General features: G+C 33.9%; 1 protein-coding gene across 1 annotated transcript; it reads left to right on the top strand.

Moving 5' to 3' along the window:
- Positions 1-10,909: 10,909 nt before the first annotated feature.
- LOC130810978 (nitrate regulatory gene2 protein-like) lies at positions 10,910-16,784 on the top strand. The gene is made up of 4 exons (XM_057677097.1): positions 10,910-13,168; positions 13,857-14,017; positions 14,569-14,792; positions 15,627-16,784. The coding sequence occupies exons 1-4, from the start codon at positions 11,377-11,379 to the stop codon at positions 16,414-16,416; spliced, it is 2,967 nt and encodes a 988-aa protein (XP_057533080.1). The 5' UTR covers positions 10,910-11,376; the 3' UTR covers positions 16,417-16,784.
- The last annotated feature ends 349 nt before the right edge of the window (positions 16,785-17,133 follow it).

Raw genomic sequence — 17,133 nt, 5'->3', positions numbered from 1 at the left:
CAACACAACTATGAGCAGTCATGAGAACAGTACAATTTAGTTCTTTGGTGAGTTGACTAATAGATTATAATTTATATGATAAATTCGGGATCAAAAAATCGTTTTTTAATTGAAGAGACGGGGAAATGGCAATCGGGCCTTCACCATCCACATGAACACGATCACCGGTCGCAAGTTTAATTTTAGTATGGGTAGTGGGGTTATGAGATAAAAGATCACGGGGGTCAAAAGTCATAGACTTGGTTGCCCCGCTAAAAAATCCAAGGGTTGGAATAATTTATTTTAAATTGCAGACTTAAGTGAACATTAGGGTTGTTAGATGAAGAAGGCCTTCGGTTTGAATTTTTAACGTGGATCCCTGGGTACCCATATTGAGACACGCGGGTCAGGGCCGGGTCATGGGGGTTTTTAAGGTTTTTTGTGTGGGCTCTCTATAAATAGAGTTATTTTTAGAAAGTTCACACTTCATTCTTCCCCTATTCTCATCTTCTTCTCTCTCTGATATTTTTTGGTGCCGAAAACCACCTCTCACTGTGGGACCATGCCGCCGGCCCGGTTTGTCGGAGCCTTGGTGGCGGTCACCATGTGTACGGTCTCGTTTTTCCTTGTGACATTCACTGTCATTTTGGTGGTCTCGTTTTTCCTTGTGTGCGACATTCACTGTCGCCATTTTTATCATGTTTTATTGGGGTTGTTTTGATTTTTGGATTTTGTTTTCCGACAAGCTTTCCAATTGTGGCCTTTTGGATTTGTTTTCTTTTCTTTTTTTTTTTTAAAAAAATTGGAACAGAGGAAGTAAATAATAATAATAAGAGGTACTACCTCTATTTATACAAGAGATTAGAACTAAATTAAGGAAACGAAATATTACGGAATATTAAAGTTATGGAAACTAAATCACAATAATATAAAATATAAAATATAATATTTTACTAATATTCTACTTTCCTACATTTTCCCTCAAGTTTGGTCTTGGGATCACCGAGACCGAACTTGCCAAAAATATTTTCAACGCTTTTGAGCCAATCGCCTTGGACATAAAGTCTGCTAGTTAATCTTTTGATTTCACAAAGGAAGCATTAATAATCTTTTCGTCAAATTTGTCATAATTAATTTTCAGTTTTGGAGTTTGAATAAAAAGCCACATTTTTAAAGGGTAAGGAAATGAGTAAAGAAATTTATTGGGTCTTATTTTTGGATTTGGGTACGAAAACGGGCTGGATTAGAAAAATGGGGCACGCGGGTCTATGGGTAGAGAAATCGAGTAGGTTTAGGTTTAGGTTTTTATTTTTTTCTCTCATAAAAGGGTGATTATTTTTGGAAACAAATGCACACCTCCCATCCATTTTTCTGATTTCTTGATTTCTCTCTCCTCATAAATCCCTTTTTTTGCTTGACTCATTGTACCCAACTGGGCTGGCCATGCCGCCTGTCTGGTTCACCGGCACCTTGGTGGCGGCCACTCGGTTTGTGACCTCTGATGGTGGTTCTCTTTTCTTTTTGATTTGTGTGTCGGTTTTGGTTATTACCATAACCCCAACCTGTTTAACATGGAATACCTCACCAATCTAAGGAACTGGTGGAGATCATCGTATAAGCCGCCCTTCTCAAGCCTATACTCACTCGCTAGCTGCGCTTTGTGTGGTGTTCAAGGGTGATTAAAAGTGTGACTTAGTCCTTAATCCATGGTTAAAGTAATGTGGTAAAAGGAGATGAAAAAGGCGAAAATAATAGGGTGAAAAAGGCTTGAATTGAACAATCTCAATATTAAGATAGAAGAGAAAGTCGAGTCGGCTTTTCCCCTAGCCAAAGGGAAGCCAACTTGGCTTTATAGGCTAGTAGATTTTCTTGTTCTGTTTTACGAGTTCTTAATTTTCCCTTAAGATAATATGTAAATGTCTAGTCCCTATGCATTATATAAATAGGGTTAAACACATAGATTAGAAGTAATGCTTTCTTAACACCTCTCTCTCTACATATATAATTCTCTCTACTTTCTTCTATTCTCTTCTTCCTCAATTGGAGAACCATTGAAGGAGCAATAAGACATTTAGGCTAGGACAGTGGACGTAGACTAATTAGGAGTGAACCACTTAAATCTTTGTGTTGGCTTTGATTGTGTTCTTGATTTTGAGTTCTTGGGGGTTGCAGAATCCAATTCTGTTTTGAGTGTTTTGTGTGGGACTTGTTTTTGAGACTTTACCTTTTATTCCTTGGGTGTGTGGGCAATTTTATTCACTTTGATATTAATCCCCTCCTTCTCTTCAGAAATTCTCTCTAAAAGGTTTTTTAAAAGTTGATATGAATAGAAGTATTATTAATATAACCTATCAAACACCTGTAAAAATATATTATATTATTTTTATTTTTTATTTTTTTCATTATTTATTATTTAATATGTTTTTTTACCGTATCAAACACTCAAAAAACATATGTTAACTTTTGCTACAAAGAAATTAGCTTTACTTCTATGTTTTTGCTTTAATCCATACATTTTAGTAGACTTAAATTTTCAATTTACTCTTATGTTCCTATAAATCATCCCATTTAATCACATAAGTTATTTGTAATTTCTTTTATCAATGGATGAACACCAAAAGACTAACGATCTGTTTAGTTAGTGATACTAAATAGTGGTAATAGGAATGATTTATAGTGAAAATTTCATCAAAGTTCCATATCATTCTCATGGTAATGAAACTTTGATCACAAAAGAATTTTTTTGTTTACAAATTACCATTACCACCTAATACCACCTCTTCCAATGGTAATGTATTGGAATGAATTTTATGAAGAAAATGAGATGATTAGAGTTGGACAAGCATAATCATCAAAATACCCATGAGATTTTTCAACTAAATTTACACTAATTTTTCATTTTTATTACCACCGTTTATTACTATCTACCAAACGGGTCGTAGGGCTATGATTCAATTTAAGACTTATTGATACAAGTATATATGTCTTTATCTCTTAGACTTAAACAACCCATTCCTTGACCAAAATGTACATTTAACTTTCCATAAACAAAAACAAGTGTTGGAATTTGTTGAAGGTAGATTACCATAAGTTTTTGTATTCTATTATTGACTTCTAAGATTATATTATTGAGTAGGTTCAACCGTTGAAACTATTTTGATTACTAATTTTTGGTTTTGTATTTAGTGTTAAGGCCACCTACCAACAAGATAAGAATGTTCAAAAAGGGACACTAACCAATTAAGTACTCTCTTGACATTAGGAAATTGCAATAGAAATAATAACATAAACATTAAGAAATAATACAAATAGTTAAATTGCGTAAATAAAATTAAAATGAGAGAAACAATATGAGTTAGAAATTAAAAAAGTGATTGGGATATTAATTATCGTAGTTTTACAAGATTTATTTTTATTGTATTTTTTTTAAAAAAAATCATGTAGATAAGATTGAAAATAGTAAGAATTAAAATTTATAAATGTAATGGGACATTACCATCGTTTTTCAAGATTTATTTTAATTGTACTTCCTCCTTTATCTAAAAAACTTTTTAATTTAAATTATTGTGGGTGAGTCATTACAAACGATGTTACACATAAGCTCATAGCAACTTGGATAATGGAAATTGGAAAAGGACATACTAATATCAAAATAATGTAATTAATGGACAAATGACCCTTTTAAGGGAAAGGACATACTTAATTAAGCGTCTAATCCTTGTTTTGAGAAAGTAGATTGATTATATAGAAGACGAAATTACGTTATTTTTGGGTGTAAGTTGTATGAATTTATTTAATTGATTTTATGGAGTATTTGATATTATTTCTGTTTTTTTAGTTTTCTAGTTTTTTAGATATACGAAAACAATTTTTATTTCCGATTTTTATTTTTATCAAAGTAGAATTTATTTTTTTTTCAAAATGGGTTATCATACATAAATATTATATTTTTTCAAATTTTTTAAAATTCGTATTCATATGATTTGAACATTTTAAACTCGAATTCTAATTAACTACATATGATGGGTCAAAAGTAAGGGTGGAAGCTATTTGGATAAAAACCGAATAAGAAATATGGTTTAGACTTCTGACATTTAGTTTGCATTTTAAATACGAATTATTTTGATTTCGATTAGGTTTGCGCCTATAAAAAACCTAAAATCAAAATTCAAAATGAATTAAAATGAGAGTTCACATTTTAAATTGGACTAAACTGCTAAGTACACCTTGTGCAACCTCACGTGGAAATGTAAAGACTTTAATAGGCGATACCAATAAAAATACTTAAGTCCTCTTACAACAAAGACAAGTCCTTATTCAAGAATTGAAGTTTCATCTTGTAATTCTCACTTTTGCTACCATGATTTTAATTTTTTAATCTAATATTTTGGTTATCAAGTTTAGTTTGCAGTTTACATTTGTTTATAGCTAAAAATTTTGTTTGAATTAGACTAAAATTTTTTATGCGATTCAATTTGGTTGGATTAGATTTGTATGTGACTAAATGGGGTTTGAATTTGAATTGAAAAATAAAAAGTCGAATTAAATTTGATTTGATTTGAATTTATGAAAAAATTAAACCATAAACCGAACTTTTACTACTACTCAAATATCAAAAATAAGTCAAAAAGGTTGAAAAAAAGGGTCATAATAACAAAAAAAAAAAAAAACCTTTAAACAAGGGTCAAATATAAATCTAAAAAAGGTTCAAAGCGTGCCATGGACACATTGGTCATGGATTTGAACTTGAGACTTAAGACAAACTTAGGTTGAGGTCGACTCTATTGGTACTTGGACCTATGTATAAGTCGTGTTACATTAGTCATGGGTAGGGTCATATTTTAATAAAAGGTGCGAGTTAAAGGGTTAAATAACGGTTGCATGAGATTTAAAGGATGAGTATGATTTGAATATAGTACAGTCATACTGGTTATTTTTTTGGGACCCTAAATAGACCTTGACCCTTTGGATCTAAAAAAGTAAGTTTTAAAGCCTTTGAATGTAAAATGGCTCATTGGTCGGATTAGGTTGGATCTATATAGAGTTCGAGTTCATAAATTGAGTGAGTTTAAATTACTTGATCAAGTTTATAGTAAAACCATTATAGTAAATGCCATTTTTTTTTAGTTCAAATCTCAATCTTTTCTCATTGAGTATCACAAAATATGACTTTATATTAAGGTTTGGATTATTTGTGGGCAAATTCAACTAGGTACTAGACTCATGTGACGAACCAAATTGCTTATTCGATTTGATTTGAGTTAAGATTTGATTTGTCATTAAATTAGTTACACCCATATTTAGGATCCCAATCCCAAGTGAGCAGTGACCTTTCGCCTTGAGGAACTTGCTTAGCTTTGTCCTATGGCATGAAACATTAATAAATATTCTTCAATGCAATTGCAAATATAATAAGAGTGCATGCTTGTTCCAAATGATTGAGAGTGAATAGCGACAGCGGAAGCAAGAATTGTTGAACAATAATGAAACAATAAGAAATTCAATGCAAACAATAAGAAAATGACACAAGAGATTTAACGTGGTTCACTATCAATGTGATAGCTAAGTCCACCGGAAACGAGATCAAATAATTTCACTATGATCGCAAAGAATTTACAAGATGAATTACAATCACACTCACAAATTATAATGGCTCTCTTGTGATCTCTCTCAATTTGTGAGCCATTATGCCCTAACCCTAAAATGAGAGTTTATATACTAATGCCCAATGAAAGGAAGTTATTACATAATAAACACAAAGTAACCGACCCGAAAAAAGCATGAAGGAAAATGCTCCCATGAAAAGAAACCACCATTTGTGAGCCGTGTACAACTACGTGAGCCGCGACATAAAAACAGAACGCACTCCGTGCCCCGCGAACCCACCTGCAGCTCTTCTATGACTCTTCTCTTGATTCATCTTCTTTGCCATTCAATGGTGCTACTAGTTAGAATCACCATACTCAATACAAATGATTGAGAGTGAATAACAATAAATGAATTAGAAAGTTTAATGTAAGATACCTAATGGTGGACAATGTTGAACTTAGAACAGCGAAAACTTTAGTTTACTATGTCCTTCTTCACCTTTGTGTTACCTATATCTTTCTTTGTATGGTCCCACACCGTTTTCCTTCGTTTTATTAGTAGAGTTATTTATTGTATAATACCCGGCCCCTGAATTTTCAACCCCTTAAACGAACCAAAAATCTTGAAGGATGGGAGAAAATTTGGGTGTTACATAAAAAGAAAAGAAAAAGAATTTAAATAAAGGTTAAAGATTAATTAAAAAGGCGAGTGAGTACAAATTTCGGCAGCATTTCTATTAAAAACTAAGGATGTGACAAGGATATATAGATGGATAACATAACTAAACTAATCTGAGGCCTTTAATGCCTTTCAAAAATATGTCGCGGCGGAATGAATCATCGTCGACTCCTCAATCATCAACCTTAACGAGGATCGTGGTTTCAGTGTTAACGCATCGGTTTGACGGATACTAAAGGAGTATTCTCATTACTATACATCCAAAAACTACGCAGCGGAACTATGGATCATAAAAGGAGTCACATGGCTCCATACGAAAGAATTATACAATTCCAAAAAGAGAAATTTACAAATAATGTAAAAGCTACAAGCATTAGGCAACTTGTACATAATTGCTACGAACGTACTCCACTTTTTCCCCCAATGCAAAGCAAAAGAAGCTCCTATACCTGTCATGCCAAGCTATGATCCTCCTGCTACTCAACATAATGACCATAGTCAGATTTGTCATAGCAGGACCATCATAGAAAGTCATGAAAAAACAACAACAAACACATACACGTCAGTAATTAATGAACTTATAACAATTAAAGTCATTGAACAAAACTATAAATAACGATATAGCATAGCAATAACGAATCTACTCATCTGTCTAAACACCTCTATTTACTCATGATTTCTCTTTCGAACTACTAATCCCTCAAAGTATATTCAAAGGTAGTGGATCTTTTCTCTATTCATGGCATAGTGACACGGCCAAGGGTGTTATCGGCCATCTGGTGCCCATGGCAAAGTATGAGCTTATACCCTCTCCAGCTGACCCTCTCGGGTCCTACCTTTGGGAAAAACTAACACACTGGGGTACTAAACTAGTGAAGAGGCCACAATATTAGGGTTTGCAAGGCCCGCATGGTAACACCTCGGTCAAGGGGCGGTATCGGTCATCTAGCGCCTAATGACAAAAGTATGCTCCATACCCCCCTTATGGTGATCACGTCGGATCTCACCTAGGGGAATACTCAACCGGACATAATCCAGTTGAGTCACGCCAACTAATCAAAATCAAGGCACAATAAGTAGGAAATCACTTCGATACCACACACAACCATGGTGCATTCTCTACTATTTAGAAATCTGTTCTCATAGTCTCCTAATGCTTTCATTCTACTTGCCTATATCACTATTAGAGATGGTCATGGGTCCAGGACCCTGTTGGACCCGCCTCGTTTTTAAGGGTCTGGGTCTTAATTTTTGAGACCCATCGGATCCGGATCCGGGTCTAGATCCAAAAAAATCTGATGGGTCCGGGTCCGGGTCCTAAGGTGAAGACCCGGACCCGGACCCTAAACTTTAAATTTTATATTTTAAATTTCTGAATTCTGATTTTTCTTTGCCTAAATGAAAAACCCTTTTTGCGACTTTCCCCAAAACTCCAGTAGGTAGTAACCCTAATTTTTCTTTCTCCTCTAACATCTCTGCGCCTCCATCGCCAGCCGTCTTCTCCACTTCAGTCGAGACTTCAGGTACTCCATTTTTTTGGTTTTCTTTAATTTTTCTTTAATTTGGTAGTGATTTCAATGTATTTTGTGGTTTTATTGTGTTGATTGTTGAAGAACCGCAATTTTAATGTGCCTTTATTCACAATTCGATGGTAAACATTGGAAGAAACTTGCAGAAAATATCAATATCTTGAAGGAAATAGCTGAAACAGACATTAATTTGAAGAAAAATCACAAAAGATTTCATGTGCAGATTCACACTATCTGTTTCTGTTTTCAATTCTCGTTTTTTAATGTTAAAATACTTAATCTTTGTGGGTACTGGAGTATTGCTGTATTGGTTTTGATTTCTGTTCTGTTTTCAATGAGGAATGAGGAAGTTTTGATTTCTGTTCTGTTTTCAATTCTTATACTGTAGTATTGCTGTATTGGTTTATTCATTTGATTTTTAATGTTATGGAATATAAACTATGTTTCTCATTTAGTCTTTTATATTTGATTTTTAATGTTATGGAATATAAACTATGTTTCTCATTTAGTCTTTTATATTTGATTTTTAATTATGTATTTAGACAAGTTTTTTTACGTTCTAGTAATTATTTTGTATTTGAATTTCATGGACTCGAACAAGTGTTTGTAATATGATAATAAGTTGCTTACAAAAATACAAAAAGACTCGAAAAAGGTTCAATTTTGACAAATCAAAGAGGTTTTGTATAAGACCCATTAAGGACCTATTAAGGACCCTAGACCCTATCAAATTCGTAGGGTCGGGGTCTAGGTCTGAAAATTTTGGACCCTTAGGGTCCAGATCCGGGTCTGGATCCAAAAAAAATAAAAGGGTCCGGGTCTGGCCAGACCCGATCAAGACCCGCCCCATGACCATCCCTAATCACTATTATGACTATTTGCTAGCATAGTTTACTTTTTGGCGCTATATAATTCTAATACGATGCATATAATCATGAAATGTTGATAATACTTTGAAACGATGAATATGATAAATAATTACTGCGTGTACGTACCTGCAAGTGTCACTACACGACCAAAAGTTACAAAAATCACCCAACTAAGGTTCTATTTTCCTCTTATGACTTGGGAACCTATACAAGTTAGGAATAGAACTAATAAGTTCCCTTAACTACTTTGTCATACCAGCTAAAAGCCAAAGTAACCACTATCATCCATTCACGACGAGCTTTCAATTACTTTTAGCACGTACGCATCTCATTCAACACCAAACTTAATCGTCAATTTAACAATAAGTCATAACACAAGTTTTTCCACCGACAAAGAATAAAAGGATTATGTCAACTGTTTCCTTACACCAACTAACTTTAAGTTATAACGATTCACATTATATAAAAAAATAAAACGACGATTCACACTATCTTAAAATTAAAACAACGATTCACACTTAAGTCTCACAAGGTTAAATATAACACTAATATGACATGATGAAAATTCTTAAAGTGGTCGGATCGCGACATCCTTCGCTACATCCTCCAGAGTTAGAGAGACTACAATCGAGCATCACTACAAGCAACTTAACAACCTTCTATAATAAGTTGATATTATTCTCATGACCTTACTAAGATTATGCATTATGACTTCAATAAAAACCTAATAAGATTATGCATTATTATTATTTTTATTATCATTATTATTATTATTATTATTATTATTATTATTATTATTATTATTATTGTTTTTATTTTTTTAAATATTATTTTTATTTTTATTATCATTATTATTATTTTTATTATAATTATTATTATTTTTATTATAATAATAATAATTATTATTATAATAATAATAATAATAATAATAATTATCATTATTATTATTTATTTATTTTTAAATATTATTTTTATTATTGTTATTTTAAATCCAAAAACATTTTTATCATTTAATTAATATTGGAATAACGATAAAATAAAAGAGGGGATACCTTTGATATTTGGATCAAAAAACTTAGTACCAAAGACAAGAAACTGACGCCGTCCACACGTATGACCAGCGCCGAACCAGCACTTAGTCATAGCCTTCAAAATGTTTATTGGTTGCCTGGTTGGGTTGAATTGATATATATAGGCATGTAGCATGCTTTACTAAAAGTTGAGCACAACATAGATTAGAACCTACACCCTAAATTAAAGGATGTGAATTAGTAATTATAACCCTTCTCTGCTACTGCTGCCCAATTCTCTTAAACCCACTATTATTCATTATTACTATTTACTACTATATCGGATTCCACACATTTTGTATGGAACATATTGACTAATTTTAATACTTCCTTCGATCCAATATACTTGCTACATTTCACTTATTGCGCAATTTAATGTATTATTTTAATTATCTATATATAGAACTATGCATATCTAAAAATTATAAAAACTTAATACTATAAAATTACGCGATTAGACGATTCAAACAAGATACCATTTAGCTATACTTTTTCTTACACATTAACCGCAATGTATAAAATAATCTTGAACGATGAATAGAGTATAAAACCGTTATGTAGCGAGTATTTCAGAACAGATGAAGTATTTTTTTCGTCTTACTCATTTTGTATTAATTGTTATATTGACTCGTCCCACTCATTTTAAATCATTTCTACTTTTGGACAATGACTCACAACTTTCTTTTATTTTCATACATTTTAACTTCCTTTTAATTTCATCGATACAATTAATTCTCCCTCTACGTTTATAACCAATATTCAATTTTTTAAAAAAATCATTATTTTTCTCCATGCTTCTAATTGATTAGGAGAAAAAGAGTATTAATTGTTGTTGCCAAGTGGAGATGGCGGCATGTCGCGACTAAAAAAATCGTTAAACTATCGATTCAAATAGATTTTAAATTGATTTTCACCTATTCAATTAAGTCGTACAAAAATAGAATGTCTAAAATCTTACAAAAGCATTCCATGTAATATTTGATAAGTATTGTTCACCATAGTCAAGTGGTTAACACTTAAGCACTTTCGCTTTCACCTTTACAAGAAAATTCCAATTCTCACCACATAAAAAAATAATTAATTTCAAACTTCCGATATCGATAAAAATTCTTTATCCAAGCCCGAATTAGAAAAAAAGTAATGCCTACAAAATCAAGTATGGAATAACTTGGAGACTTTTTTCCTTTACATAATTCTTGGCTGATAAAAACAAACAACTACAAGTCTAATAGAGTAGTTGTTAAAAGCAAGTAGTATATTTCAAAAACTTCCCAGAAACCCACCATTACTCTGCATCTTCTCTGCATAGTGCATAGATCCCAAGTCCCAACTTCCTTCTCTGCCCATTGTCTCCATTTTTTAAATTAATCCTATCAAAACCTACCAATTCTACCCTTTTTTCTTGTTAATTATTTCTCAATTTTTTCCATCTTGATTTCTGGAAAATTCCCTCTTTCTCACATCATAAATCCCTTCTGATTTCTCTTTCTTCCGCCATGGACGGTAATGAGACCTTCATTTCTCTCTCTTCATTAAATCTTCTCTAAATTCTATGTACTATTAAATTCTTCCCACTTTTTTCCCACCTCTTCTGTCTAAGCAAATCAAATCAAATCAATTCAACTTTCTTAATAAACTTAGCAATGCAATATCTCTTAGAAGATGATTCTGATTTTTTTTCAATTGCATTTAGAAATTAGGGTTTTTCGTTGTGAGATTTCAATGGGGTGTGGAACTTCCAAACCCCAAGATCTTCCATTAGTGAATTTCTGTAAGGAAAGAAGAGATTTGATTAAATCTGCTTCTGATCATCGGTTTGCTTTAGCTGCTGCTCATATTGCTTATTTTCGACAGTTGAAAGATGTGGGTGATTCTCTTTGTAGATTTGTTGAAGAAGAGCTTATACTTTCAGCTACAACTTCTTCTTCTTCACCTTCTTCGCCTTCTTTACTTTCTTCCCCTGTTCTTACTCTTCCATCTGATGAACCCAAGTATCAGTCCCAGAAAAAGTTTGATAATATGATGAAGCACAAGAAGAAAAACAGTAAAAAGAAAAAGAAGAACAAAAATGGGTCTTCTAGTACTTCAATTTCTCATAATTTGAGAGAAATGGATGCTGAAACTGTGTCATCATTGTCTTTTTCTGATGATGATGAAATGGGTTCCCATCATCATCATCATTCTTCGCATTCTGGGCATCTTGATATTGATGATGATGAAGACGAAGATGAAAAGAAGGAGGATAATGTCAAGAATTCATCACCAAAACCTGGGATTTCTTACATTCCTGATTCTGAAGTTTCTACATATAGTAATTACCCTTTCCCTTATGAATCTTATGGTCATAATCCTTACAATGATAATAATAATGGTGTTATTCCTCCACATTATTATGCAAATCCTGCTTTAAATTCTTATTATCCTGAAAATGGTTATGATAATTATTATAATTATAACAATAATAAAAATGGGAGTAATGCATATGGTTCAACAACTTCTTATACAACTTACTATATGAAAAAATCTGCCACCAGAATTCCATCCGTTATTTACGAGGAACCTAAACAGAATTCTGTTTATTCTTTCTCTGATTATGGTCAATCAAGTTATACTAGTTACCCAAATTTTGCGTTTAGTGTGAATTCGGATCATAGGGGGAGTAATGGAGGGCAACAACAGCCGCATCGGCGGCCGCCAACACCCCCTTCGCCTAAAGTTTCAGCATGGGATTATTTCAATCCATTTGAGACTTCAACGGGTGGTGGGGGATATAGTGGTTACTATGGTATGAATACATATGGGTATGGGTCGAATACAAGTAGTCCGGATTCAAGGGAGGTGAGAGAAAGGGAAGGGATTCCTGAGTTGGAAGAAGAGACTGAGAGTGAAGTTATTAAGGAACCTTATTATCCTGATAGGAAGAAAGTGAAAGAAGAGTTTAGTTTACCCAAGAGTAAGAATAGAACTGTTCAATTTGAAGATGGAATGGGGAAGAATAAGAAGGGTAATGTGAGTATTGATAGGGATAGTTCGAAAGATGGGAGGTCGAGAGTTCCGCAAAGGGAGGAGCTTCAGCCGGACCCTGTTGTGGAGGTGGAGAAAGAGGTTGAGAGTGTTGAGGTGGTGACCGAAAGGAGTTGTATTAGTAGTAGTCCTGAGACTGATGGTAGCATTTCCACTAGTTTAGAGGATGTTTCTGTTAAGAAGAAAGGGGTGAGCTTTGATATGGATGGTAGTGGAAATGGAGGTGGGGGTGGTGTGTCATCTCGTGATATTGAATCATCTAAGCCTAGTAGCACTACGACATTATCAGCACATGGCACCCGCGATCTTAGAGAGGTTGTAAGAGAAATCAAAGATGAATTTGAAGCTGCTACTGATTATGGTAAAGAGGTTTCGGTGTTGCTTGAGGTGGGGAAAGAGCCGTACAAGTCTCGTTCAACCTTTCTAAAAGGTAAACAACTTGTAAAATTACTCCTTTTCGTTGGCTATAGATACAACTTCGTTTATGAGTTCTTGTGTTTTCATGCATTTTAATGAAAGTTAATGAATTTTAGTGTAAATTTCGTATGAAGGAAGTACTCGAAATATATTTATTGTAGCACACACATAGATTTCTGTTTTCAGGGGCGTTTCTAGACCCAGGCTGTCACGGGCCATGGCCCAGATTATGAAAAATAAAGTAGTATATTAAACTAATGTTCAGTGTTCGAACCCACGACCTTCTATGCACTTTAATAAAGGCATTTCCAGCTAATTGCACCATGCCAATTTATTTTCTTTGATACTTACTGCATTATTCAGTACTTTGCTTAGCTAAATGATGATTGATGGGTCATATAATATTGGCCATGGTAATAAGTTTTTTCTGGATGCGATTGATTTCAATGTAATCATCTGTTATTGAATAAATTGCTAAGTTTTAGAGTAGAAAAGAGCCAGTATAAGAATCTATTTTTCTGCATAAGATAAACTTTCATGCAACGATTATGATTCTATGATTGAATGGTATTTTGTTTCCCTGGTACATGCTTTTTCTAATTTATCCTCCTTTTGTCTCAACATGTTTTACTTAGGTTAGACAATTAACATAACTGATCTCTCTGCTAATTGAGATGCATGATTGATACTTTTCCCTACAGTGATTCTGGCTAGGTTCTGTTCTGCATCACTTTCATCTTCATATTCACCATCATCTCCATCTGAAAGATATGAAAATGGGGAAGAAATTGACTCTCGGAGTCTTGCATCTACTCTAGAAAGGCTATATGTGTGGGAGAAGAAATTATATAAGGAAGTTAAGGTATTTTTCTAATGTCTTGATTAGATATTTCTGTTAGTTTGCAAATTGATCTCTTTTCTCTTCTAGTTTTATATTCAACTAAAGAAACTTTGAATTGGATGGTCTGAATCTCTGAGACTCTGATATAACTTACACAAATGTTTCTAGCATTTATCACAGTAAAAATACCCGTGTCCTTAAATGTACTTTCATGTGCAAATAGTTCAGTTTTTTGAGCTATGAGTTGTTACTTTTGGTTCTAAGTGTGTGAAACAGGTTGAACTCGACCAAGTTTATGTTAGTTTTCATGTTTTGTATTTCTTCTATTTGATGCTTGTGCTTGCTTCACCTTTGCCTACTTTGGTGTTGGGTTATTTTGCCATATTCCGGATGCTGCGTTTACTTGGGAAAAGTTTCTACTCATGGCTATTCTGTTTCAAAATTCTAACAAATACATTCTCATTTTTTCAATTTACATTTTAAAATAGTTTTTCTTGGGAGTGATTTAAAAAATTTAGTTCACTGTTGTTACATTCGTGCTCAATTTGTTTAGGGCGTTGTGCTGGTTTTAGGATGAGGAGAGGCTCAGGGTTATGTATGAGAAGCAGTGCAGGAAACTGAAAACGCTGGACGACATAGGTGCCGAGACTAGCAAGATTGAAGCTACTCAGGCTTCAATAAGGAAATTGCTCACCAAAATTAATGTCAGTGTGAGGGCTGTAGATTCTATATCTAGAAGGATACACAAATTGAGGGATGAAGAATTGCAGCCTCGAATGAAGGAATTGATTTATGGGTATGAAATCAAGTACTTCCCTGTTATATTGTACAAAATCATGCTGTTAGTGACTGATTATGCTTCAGATCTGGTATCTATAGTAATCACCATATGTTATCTCTACTTCTATGAGAGGGCTTGGATGTTTTGGCAATCAATGGCCATATTTTGTTTTTTTATGTTTGTTTGTCCACCTTAGGTGTTTAGTGCCACTCAAACGGGTGTTTGGATGTCGGCTTTTACATTGGCTTTTTGGTTGGCTTTTGGCTTTCGGCTTGTTGGTTGGTCAAACTGCTAAAAAGGTTTGATAAATGGCTAAGCTAGCTGAAAATCTGGTTGTTAAGCCAAAATAAAAAAGCTACTCTAATTAGCTTTTGGCTTGTTGACCCTCTGTTTTTCAATAAATAGTCAACTGTCCACATCCAATATCTACATCTCTATAAACAGCTTGCTGAAAAAGCCAATAAAAATGTCAACATTTTAGCTAGTCAAACAAACCAACTAAAAAAAGCCAACACCTAACTGCCAAACACCCCCAAAAAACATTATTTTGATTATGGTCTCATGTGTATGAGCTTTCTTAGCTTTTCTTGAGACTATGGTGTTATAAAATAGCGAACTCTTGGATCAGCTTGCAAGCGGTCACTTCAGAAATTTGTGTGTTTTTCATTCATTTTTAGAGTGACTATTAGGTTGGTAGCTAAGAATGCATTTTTAGTTGAAAAGAGTTCAAACTTGGGTATTTTTTGATTTACATTGTTGATCAGTTTAAATACCGAATTGTTCTTTATAGTTGCCATTGCTTGTGAGTTGTGGGTCGCATCTGATATTGAAGTAATTATTTTCCTGCAGTTTGAGAAAGATGTGGAAGCTAATGCTTAAATGTCACCAAAAGCAATTCCAAGCTATACTGGAAAGTAAAACACGTGCCCTGAAAGCGAACATCGGATTGCGAAGAGATTCAAGCTTGAGAGCCACTATTCAGCTTGAAGCAGAGCTGTTAAAATGGTGTCACCGTTTCAGTAATTGGGTTGAGATGCAAAGGTTCTATGCTGATAAACTGAACAGATGGCTTGAAAAGTGTATACAATATGAACCCGAAGTGACACCAGATGGTATTGTACCGTTTTCTCCTGCTCGAATCGGAGCTCCACCAATATTCGTAATTTGCCATGACTGGAAACAAGCAATGGAAACAGTATCAGGGTCCGAGGTGCAAACAGCAATGAACGATTTTGCGACAAGCTTGCATCACTTGTGGGAGCGGCAAGACGAAGAGCAACGTAGAAGAGTAAAAGCCGAGAACATGTACAAGGACTTTGAGAAACAAATCCGGGGCATTAGAATGGACAAGCAAAGGAGGGGACACGACCATGATGATGCCTTATCAGACAAAAATAGCCTCTCGCTAGTTGCTTCAGAAAGTGGGATTTCACCCCTCGATGATCTAAAGGTCGATTTGGACTCGATGAGGCAGAGGGTAAGAGATGAGAGAGCTGGCCACAAGGAAGCGATCAAATTAGTCCATGATGCTGTATCTCGCACGATACAAGCGGGTTTGATTCCCATATTCGAGTCGTTGGAGAGTTTTACCTCAGAAGCTTCAAAAGCTTTTCACAATGTAAGATTAGAACATAAGTAGAAATTCATGAGGATTCTTGTACTAATTAGGCAATGTAGAAGGGTTTAGGTTAGGAATAGCAAGACGAGCTTAGATCACGTTAGAATAGCAACCGGGTTTATGGTACGTGTTCTTAAAACATTGTAGTTTACCGTAAGCATGATTTTCGCTAGATGCTACGTACAGACGTATACGTAACGTCTTTTGTACAGAATTTGGTTCATTGATTTCATTGCTTTAGATTAAAGTAGTGATGTCAAATTTTGAAAATGGTCAAAATGTGTAATAATCAGAAAAAGGATTTAGTCTTTCCTTCAAATGCACTTGTTTGGTAATGTTTGTTCTTGACAAACACATGAAATGATATTTATGGTTCATTTGGTTGTGGTTGGGTTTTTGTTAGTTGCTTTTGATCTTTTATTGTGTCGGTAACTAATGAGTAATAAGGGGAACCCAAACAAGAGTCATCACCATTGTTTGGGATGAAAACTACAACGCTCACTTTTTTGATGAGTTGTGTCATGTGTGGGTATATCCAAACCAAAAGTCACTTTTGGTTTTGGAAATCAAACTTTTACCTACTTTTGTCTCATACTCTACATATTCCATTCCATTTCATTCTTCTCATTTAATTATATACTCTATTTTTTCCTCAAACAATTTCTATTTGCCATTTTGGATATTCTATTTGTTGTTCCGATAAAAAAATATTTTTATTTATATTACAAATTTTAGACG

This window comes from Amaranthus tricolor, chromosome 4 (assembly GCF_026212465.1).
Source record: "Amaranthus tricolor cultivar Red isolate AtriRed21 chromosome 4, ASM2621246v1, whole genome shotgun sequence".
Classification (NCBI taxonomy): Eukaryota; Viridiplantae; Streptophyta; class Magnoliopsida; order Caryophyllales; family Amaranthaceae; genus Amaranthus; species Amaranthus tricolor.
This window is presented reverse-complemented; position numbering and strand designations above follow the sequence as displayed.